At 42.4% G+C, this 10,000-nt stretch overlaps 1 protein-coding gene across 21 annotated transcripts in view; it reads left to right on the top strand.

Moving 5' to 3' along the window:
• LOC123517546 (NGFI-A-binding protein homolog) overlaps positions 1-10,000 on the top strand; it is a 418,417-nt gene that overhangs the window by 97,962 nt on the left and 310,455 nt on the right. For all 21 annotated transcript variants that reach the window (XR_006678491.1, XM_045277716.1, XM_045277717.1 and 18 more), the window contains one exon: positions 1-616. This exon is cut by the window's left edge and continues 43 nt beyond it. Coding sequence is in view for 20 of the 21 variants with exons in the window: in XM_045277716.1 (XP_045133651.1) it covers positions 40-616 (577 nt within the window). In the remaining variant the exon portion in view is untranslated. The remainder of the gene's footprint in view (positions 617-10,000) is intronic.

Here is a 10,000-nt window from a genome sequence, read left to right as displayed (position 1 = left end):
GTCTCTCCAGCGCCCATCATGTGACCCACCGACACCTCCATGCTGCTCGTGCCTCCCACCTCGCGCACTGCCCCCTTTGCCGAGCCCTTGGTGCCGCCCACAACCGAGAGTAGCGGGAGTGTCGCTGCCTACCCCAACCACACACTGGTGCCAGTCAAGGTTGAGCCCTCCCACCCCCGCTACCCGCCCCACCACCCGCCGCTCCCCGACATCCACCTACGCCCACACATGTCCGGCCTGAGCGAGACTCAATACCCGCCCGCGTCTACCGCTACCCACTCGGCGCCCACAACGCCCGCGCCACCTTCCACTCCCACGCCTGCTCCCACAGTCAGTGCCCCGTCCGACCGCTCCGGGTCCGGCGGATCTGCCAGCGGGGGGCCGCTCCCCATCCTCCCGCCCACGGTGGTCGGCCCCTCGACAGGCAGTATCGTTCCCACGTCCTCATCCTCGGGTCCAGTGGGCGCCCTCACCCCGGCTATGCCCGTGCCAGGGCCCTCCAACCCACAGTCCCAGCCCCCGCCATCACAACAGCAGGGGCCACAGGGCCACCATCCCCTGCTGGGATACGTCAACCACGGAAACAAGATTGTCTCCCGTAACCTCAACGGCACGCGTGAGTACCCTGGTGTGTCCCGCCCGCCCCGCCCCACCCAGTCCCGCCCAGCAGGGCTTTGTGTATGTGTGTGTGTGTGTGTGTGTGTGTGTGTGTGTGTGTGTGTGTGTGTGTGTGTGTGTGTGTGTGTGTGTGTGTGTGTGTTCATTTCTAAAGAAAATACATAAAAAAAATAATTGTTGAATAGTACAGTGAGAGGAAGTATGAACGACAGTGATAAGTGTAAGGCGTGTCATTCTGCTCTGTGTTCCCCAAACCTGTTATTGTTGTGTGAGCTGAGCTTCCTCTTGAGTCGTCTTGTCCATGATACATTAGTAGCTGTTCCCTTCCTCCCGCACTCTCCCTCCCTTCTCCCTTGCTGGAGGCTGCAGTGCTTCCATCGGAGGAGACCAGCCACCTTTGTGCTTCCCGTCTTAGTGTGTAATCGTGCGTGAGTGTGCAGGGCGTATGCATTTGCGTATGTATGCGTGTGAGGCCCCCAGCCAAGCGACTCTTCCCCTCCCTAGCGCTGTGATTGCCGCGTGCAGCCTTGGCGTGAGCTGGTGCAGTTTGTCGGTATGTGCTGCCCTCCCCTCCATGCTGAGCGAAGGTCCCTGTGAGCCTCGCCGCTGTCTTCATACCGGACCGCTAGAGTATTTGGAGGGGGCAGCTTGTGTAAACTATTTTTTATACCATTTTTTATGAGGAATTAAATCTGAACCGCTTTGGTATCCTGGACAAAGCTGACTGAATCCTCTTAAAGTATTCAGCGTCTGTTAATGTCTGATTATTGGCTGAACAGGCGAAGGACATTTGCCCTGGAGAGAGAGAGAGAGAGAGAGAGAGAGAGAGAGAGAGAGAGAGAGAGAGAGAGAGAGAGAGAGTAGGGGGAAAGGGAGGGAGGTAAAAAAAAAACAGTAATGGTTTAGCGATTTACAATTTTTCCCTCCTAATCGGATTCTGTTTGTACACTTCTCCTTTTAATTGTTCCAGCTGATTGTCTGTCTTGTTCATATACTGTGAGGATTCTGTTCCGCCACGCTGCCTTAGGTCATTGTAGCGACTGTACCGCGACACTGCACCTCTGAAGTAAATAGAAAGGGGAGGTGGTGTTGTAACTTCCCTCTCTGGTGATACTATTTTCAATCTCCTCTCCTTTCATACCTTTCATTATCCCTTTCTTGTCTTTTCTTCGTCATACTTCTTTTATTTCTTTAGTTATTTCTGTTTTCATGTTTTTTTTTTCTTCCGTCTTTTGTCATTTCATCCCGTTCCATCTCTTTCTTTTCTTTTCATGTTTCCTGTGACGCTCTTCTCTTTTTTTCACTTTTCCACGTTTTTATCCGTCTGTTTTTTTTTTCATTGTCTCGTAACTATTTCCTATCTTTTTCCCCACTTTCTCCATTATTTTCTTTCCCTTTCCTGTCTCTGTAATCATCTCTTCCTCCTTCATTTTTTCTCCCTATGTCCATTTCCTTTCTTTCCTCTTTTATTCCTATGTAACTACCTCTTTTCCCTGAGTTGTTTCTCTCCTTTTCTCTGATTTCTTTTCCTCCTTTTTTGTCCCCCTTTCCTTTCATTTCCTTCCTTTCCTCACCAGTCCCTCTGTAACTACCTCTTTTCCTTACTTCTTTCCCTCCTTTTCCTCCCGCTCCATTTCCTCCTTCTCCTTTTCGCCTTTGTCTCCGGTCCGTCAGTGTTAGAGGGAGTCAGGCAAGTAGGGAGAGACAGACAGACAGACAGACAGACAGACATACAGAGAGGAAGAAATGAAGGTGCATTGAGCGAGCGAGGTTGAAGGGAAGAACAGAACGGCGTTGCTCACCTCAACTAACAATAGACCCATTTGTCACTGCAAGGCGATAATTTGACTTAGTGATAGTGGGTGGGTAGTGATTTGAGGCGCTAGTGTTGGGGGGCCCACCTGATAATTCTGACTCTCTTTGATTAGCTACCTGCTACACCCCACTCCCCACCCCATCTTCTGCTCTACCACCCTCCCCCTTTCTTCTGCCTCACTGCTCCTATCTCTCTCTTTCTTTCTTCTCTCTCCACTCCTGTCCCTAGTTCTTCTTTTCGAGGTCTTTTTCTTTCTTTCTTTCTTTCTTTCTTTCTTTCTTTCTTTCTTTTTTTTATCAAATTCTTGGGTGTTTCTTTTCTTATATTTTTTCTCCTTTGTGATGAGTTTAATTCTAAGTGTGTGTGTCTGTGTGTGTGTGTGTGTGTGTGTGTGTGTGTGTGTGTGTGTGTGTGTGTGTGTGTGTGTGTGTGTGTGTGTGAGGAAAACATATTACATTTTCTTTCTTTCATACTTATTGTAAATTAAGTATGAAAGAAGAGAGAGGATAAAAAAAAAAGATAGAGAGAGAGATCATATCCTATCTAAACCAGACTAACTATTTACTTCTAAAACTCCTCACACATACTTAACAATAATTCCACCTCTCCTTTTCTCCCTCTTACATTTCGTCATCACTCAACGCCGAGAGTGTGAAATTACTAGACCAATCATGTTCTAAGTGAAGTTCCTCTGAATGAAATAAATGAACTAATAATAGCAATCTCTCAACTGAGCCAGTGGAGAACCGCGGCCAATTCTCACCTGTTTTAAGAGAGAGAGAGAGAGAGAGAGAGAGAGAGAGAGAGAGAGAGAGAGATGTTTTTTTTAATCTCTTTCTTTCTCTCTTTTCTATTCTTTGAAGGTGGCAGTGATGGGCGTTAGCTGTTGTTTTCTTTCTTTTCTGCCTCCTTTTTCCCACATTGCTTCATAATATCTAGCATAGTTCTTTTTTTCTTTTTACCTGGTTGCATTGTATATAATTCAATTTTTTTTGTGTGTAATTATTTTATGGTGCGTGGAGAATTGTACAGCACATGATGTATTTCCTTGCCTGTTGATTTTCCTGTTAGATTGTTTAAGAGACAGAAAAAAAATGTGTTTAAATAATAATAGTAATATAAAATTGAAGTGTAAAGAATATTAGACAAGAGATGTTATTATTATTATTATTATTATTATTATTATTATTATTATTATTATTATTATTATTATTATTATTATTTTTATTATTATTATTTTTATTATTATTATTATTATTATTATTATTATTATTATTATTATTATTATTATTATTATTATTATTATTATTATTATTATTATTATTATTATCATTATTGTTATTATGAATATTTTATTATTATTATTACCATTATCATTATTGTTTTATTATTATTATCATTATTATTATTATTATTATTATTATTACTACTACTACTACTACTACTACTACTACTACTACTACTACTACTACTACTACCATCATTACCATTATCATCTATATTACTATCATTAGGATAAGTTAGCTTAAGTTAGATTAATGATGAGTATTATCATTATCTTACCCATTATTATTATAACTGTCATCACCATCGTCATCACCACCCCTTACCTTTAGTCTAAGTTAAGCAAGATTGAAATTATTGCTATTATTATCCTATATTGCCATTATCATTACCATTTTCATTATTATTATTACCTCCATTCCTCAACATACATTTTCTGTTCCCGAGCGTGGACACAAACATCTACGTATAAGAACGATTTGTAAATATTGTTATTGTTACGCAGGCCACGGTTTACAGAAGGCAGAGTATTTTTGTGGCTGCTTTCTTTCTTAAAGGTCGAACTGTTCTCAACGCGACAGGTTAAAATTCTCAAAGGCTGCAACCTAATTGGCCGGGAGTTCTTCGGTGCTGTGAGGTGATTGGTTTAGAGTTACTCATGCTGAAAGAAGATTGGCCAAACAACGGCTCGTCAATAACAGTGTAAATATCAGCCAGAGAGAGAGAGAGAGAGAGAGAGAGAGAGAGAGAGAGTTATTTTTCTTATCCTAGCTCTCCACATACCAACAGCTTAGAGTAGTAGGAAGTGGAGGGAGAGAAGAATAGAAAAAAAAATGAGAACTAGGATAGGAGAGTAAGAGGAGGAATAGGAGTAGATAGAAGAGATAAAGAAGGAAAGGAGGAGCAAAATGGTGGAGGAGGTGGAGAGGTGGAGGAAGAAGAGTAGGTGTGGAAGGAGGAGGAGGAGAAGGAGGAGGTTACGATCCCAACAAGCTCCTTCGGTCAGTTCTTACCCGCAAAAAAAAACTCCCGGTGTTCTAATTGTAGCCGAACAGGCCTCAAAAAACGCCAACTTCATGGGAAAAAACACACGCGGTGAAGGAGAAATAAGAAGAGAAGGAGGTGGAGGAGGAGGAAGAAGCAGAAGAAGAATAAGAGCAGGCAGGAGGTGGAGGAAGGAGGAAAAAAGAAAGATTTCTCTCTCGGCTCCCCCTCCCTCAACTCCCTTCTCGTCTAGGAACCACCCGCCTCCTGCCATTTTTTAGGGGTGAGTATTCACTCTTAGTTAACTGAAGTATTTCTTTTTATTGTTTATTTTATTCTATTTTTTTTTTACATATATTTGTTGATTAATTGGCTTATTTTTTCTTTATTTTGTGAGTAACCTGACGAGTGGCTAGCAACGTAGATGATTGATTGAATATGTATTGTAAGATATGGTAATGGTTTTTTTTTCTTTACGTATTTTATTTTATTTTTAGTTAACTCTCTCTCTCTCTCTCTCTCTCTCTCTCTCTCTCTCTCTCTCTCTCTCTCTCTCTCTCTCTCTCTCTCTCTCTCTCTCTCTCTCTCTCTCTCTCTCTCTCTCACACACTCACACACACACACACACACACACACACACACACACATCTAATCTAACCATGTCATAAGTGATTCTCTTATTTTTCTCTTCAGTATATTGTGATATGAAAGAGAGAGAGAGAGAGAGAGAGAGAGAGAGAGAGATTGATACGTTGCATTTTCGGGAGTTGGGGAGGGAGGGGTTTAAAGAAGAGGGGAGTGAGAGAAGAAATTGAGAGGGGGGAAAGAAAGGGGATAAAGGAAGGTTAAAAATGGTATCGAGTTTTTTCCCTGCATGTAATTGTTTGATGAATAATAGATGGGATGCAGCGTGCCTGGTGTGTGTCTGATAAAGAACGGTGATGATGATGACGATGATGGCGCTGCTGGGCCTGAGAGAGAGAGAGAGAGAGAGAGAGAGAGAGATTATTTTTCATTCTAGTTCTGCACATGTCATCAACTCAGAGTAAGAGCAGTGAATAGAAAAAAAAATAAATAAGAGAAATTGGAGAAGGATAAGAGAAGATGAAGAAAAAGCAATTTGTTAAAGAGACAGACGGACAGAAAGACAAACAGACAAAAAAAGAGAGACTCACACACACACACACACACACACACACACAGACACACACAAACACACACACAGATAGCTAATTTAATGAAGAAGTCCAGTAATAAACACTAGCTATGAGATACAGTCCCGGATAGCTGAGTTAAGCTGAGTGTTGTAAAGAATGATTGAGATTAATGCTCGCCTCTTAACGATACTGTGAATAATGGTGAATGCATTACAACTACCACTGCTCCATAAACCCGCTCCACCACCACTACCACCACCACTACCACCACCACTAATAACAATAAAATGATAATGACAATAATAGCTATAATACAACTTTAATACGAGACGCGACTTGCAAGGTAACGAAGCGAGGGTTTATAAGCGAGAAATTGCAATAGCTGATAGAACTGGTAATGAGCGGTGTTGGGAGAGAATAAAAGAAAAAAAAAACAATGATAAAATGAAGAATAATGGTCTATACGAATGCCTATTAAATTCTCGCGGTAAAAGGTTGCGTCTCCACTTAGCGTAAAATCATGCAGCGCGAAGAGGAAGAATCATGACAAAAGGTAAATGAAAGCTGTGACCTAAAAGTGAGTTCACATAATTTATATTTGTGTGTATGAGCCGCGCAGAGAGAGAGAGAGAGAGAGAGAGAGTGTGGAAGAGGAAATGGGAGTACACACACACACACACACACACACACACACACACACACACACACACACACACACACACACACACACACACACACACACACACATTGCGACCTACGATGGAGAATTACAAATTTAAAATCATATTACCGCTCTGACGGCTTACTTTAAATTGAAAAAAAAAAAAATAAATAAAAACAACAATAGCAACACGCACACGAACACAGACACAAACACACACGCACAAAAAACATAAATACAAACGTAATAAAAGGAAGAAAGAAAAAAAAAAGAAAAATACAGAAAGAGACACAACAAATGAAACACATGAGAGAACTGTGAACACATCAAATGTCAAATCCTGTACCTACACATACACACACACACACACACACACAGGATTCAAACACAATATATTTTGATTTCCCTCAATGGGTTTCTATCATGCCTCTGAAAATGCAGCGGTCGACTCACCTCAAAGCCATTAATGCAGATGACAGTCATAGCCAAGAGGAGGGGAGAGGGGGGGAGAGGTGGATCAGGGTTAGAGGAGGGGAGAACGAAGGGGGAAGAGGAGGGAGAGAGGAGGGCTTTGGGGAGGAATATAGGGAAGAGGGTGAGTGAGGGATGGGGGAAGTGTATGTGTGTGTGTGTGTGTGTGTGTGTGTGTGTGTGTGTGTGTGTGTGTGTGAGTTTGTGGGTGGGTGTGTTTGGGGTGGGTAAACGTTTCAACTGTATCATTTCTCTCTCTCTCTCTCTCTCTCTCTCTCTCTCTCTCTCTCTCTCTCTCTCTCTCTCTCTCTCTCTCTCTCTCTCTCTCTCTCTCTCATTTTTATAATTTGTATTTTTATTGAAGCATTCGTGAATTTTTGTTGTTTCTTAATACACGTGTTTCATCTTGTATTTTTGGTTCTGACAAGTTAATTATGTGTGATCGAATTATTTCACATTTTTTATATGAAGTGTTCTTTTTTTATATATCTTTCTCTTTTCACATGAGTTGGTTTTTTTTGGCTCTCTACTATTTTTCTTATTATTATTTTAGCTTCATTTTTTTTTCTTTTGTTTGTTTAATCTCCGGTGTTTCATTTATTCGTACGTACACTCACGCTCTCTTTGTCTGTCTGTCTGTCTGTCTGTCTTTCTGTCTGTCTGTCTGTATGTATGTATGTATGTAAGTCGCTTTCTCTGTCTATGTCCTTGGTTATCTGTCTATCGCTGTCTCTGTTCAGCTTTTTCTGTCTTTATTCTTAACCGTCTCTCTCTCTCTCTCTCTCTCTCTCTCTCTCTCTCTCTCTCTCTCTCTCTCTCTCTCTCTCTCTCTCTCTCTCTCTCTCTCTCTCTCTCTCTCTCTCTCTCTCTCTCTCTCTCTCTCTCTCAATCTGATTCTTTTCATAAACTATTCTTTACCTCTGCGTATGTGGGAAGAGAGAGAGAGAGAGAGAGAGAGAGAGAGAGAGAGAAGAGACAGACAGACAGACAGACTCACTCCCTCACTCACTCCACGCATCATAACACAGACATTCTTACGTTATTTTGATCATTAAGTCTGCTTATCACTTTTTTTTTTGCAATTTTTTTTCAGTATATCCTTTTTTTTTTTTCCTCTTTTTATAGCTGAAGCCGTGAAGTTCATAAGGGAAGCTCGCAAAAAAGTCCCTTCATGCTATTGCGGTGTACTGCCAGGGACCTTCCGTTTTTTTGTCATCCCTCTCTTTTTTTCCACTCGTATAATCTGACTTTTTGTTTTTTCTTTCCTTTTTTTTCTTTTTTGCTTTGTATAATCTTCCTCCAGCGTGTGAAAATGTGTGTGTGTGTGTGTGTGTGTGTGTTGGGTGGTTGTGTGGGTGAGGATAGGCAGGAGGTACTGAGAGAGAGAGAGAGAGAGAGAGAGAGAGAGAGAGAGAGAGAGAGAGAGAGAGTGTGTTCCATTGTAGTATATGTTTATTCATCGTAGAGAGAATAACAGTCGTCTATCATAATTCACATTTGTCTCCCTGCTCCTCTTTCTCCTCCTCCCTTTCCTCTTCCTCCTGTTCTCTTCCCCTCTCTCCCTCCTCCCCTCCTGCTCCTCCTCCCCCTCCCCCTCCCCAGCAGATTGCATACTTCTCAATATTCATAGTTCTTCCATTTTTTAGGATTCATGGAATTCTTTGGTTTACGAGAGTGAAAAAGTGAGAGAAAAAGGAGCTATCTCTATTTCCCGAGTGAGAAAAACCTTCCCGTAAAAATATATAGATATATGTTTTTCTTTCCCCCCTTTCTCTCTCTCTCTCTCTCTCTCTCTCTCTCTCTCTCTCTCTCTCTCTCTCTCTCTCTCTCTCTCTCTCTCTCTCTCTCTCTCTCTCTCTCTCTCTCTCTCTCTTCTCTCTTATTATCTCGTTTATCCGCACGTTTCTTTTTTGCGTCTTTTTTGCATTCCTCTAATTTCATCCACCTTATTATTATGTTTTTTCCCTCTTCCATCTTCGTTATCATACCTTTCCCTCATCTTCCTCTCACCTGCCACTTAGTTTCCTTCATTCCTTCCTTTATTCCTTCTTCCCTCTTTCTCTCTCTTTCTCCTTTCCTTCCTTTCTGTTCATCATCACGTTCCATTTCTCATTTCCCTCCTCCTCCTCCTCCTCCTCCTCCTCCTCCTCCTCCTCCTCCTCCTCCTCCTCCTCCTCCTCCCTCTCCTCTTGGTTCTATTCTCGTTTCTCCCTCTTCCTCATCATTAAAGTTTTCGGTTCTTCCAATAAAAGTAGCATTTTGGTTCCATTTCTTTATTTGTAGGATAAAAGTGGTAGCGAGGAAGGGAGAGAGGGGGAGAGTGGATGGAAGGGAGAGGATGAGGAGGAGGAGGGAGGGAAGGTGGGGAGGGAGGAAAGAAATTGAGAAGGAGTGGGAGGGAGAAGAAATGAAAGAAGGAAGCAAGAAAGGAGGGAAGAGGACGGCAGGAGGAGGAGGAGGAGGAGGAGGAGGAGGAGGAGGAGGAGGAGGAGAAGGGGGAGGAGAAGCTGTAAGAAGTAAAAAAAAATATAGAAAAGATAAAAAAAGAAAAAAAAGAGGCAAATAAAAAAATGTACAGAAAAAGAAGCGCAGAAAACATGGAGGAAGAAGAGGAGGAGGAGGAGGAGGAGGAGGAGGAGGAGGAGGAGGAGGAGGAGGAGGAGCAAAAGAAGATGAAGAAGAAAAAAAACCAAGGAGGAGAAGAAGGAAGAGGAGAAGAAGGAGAAAAAGAGGAAGGGAAATAACTGGAGAACGAGGAAAAATAAAAGAGGAGAAAGAAGATGAGGAGGAGAGGGAGAAGATGAGGGAAGAAGAAGAAGGAGGAGGAGGAGGAGGAGGAGGAGGAGGAGGAGGAGGAGGAGGAGGAGGAGGGAACAGGTGTTTAGGAGGGTAAGGAAGGGTGAACGACCCAGCAAAAATATGACTGAAGGAGAGAGAGAGAGAGAGAGAGAGAGAGAGAGAGAGAGAGAGAGAGAGAGAAGGGAAGGATGGAGAGATATGACGCCAGGG

The sequence above is a fragment of the Portunus trituberculatus genome, chromosome 42 (genome assembly GCF_017591435.1).
Source record: "Portunus trituberculatus isolate SZX2019 chromosome 42, ASM1759143v1, whole genome shotgun sequence".
NCBI lineage: Eukaryota > Metazoa > Arthropoda > Malacostraca > Decapoda > Portunidae > Portunus > Portunus trituberculatus.
This window is presented reverse-complemented; position numbering and strand designations above follow the sequence as displayed.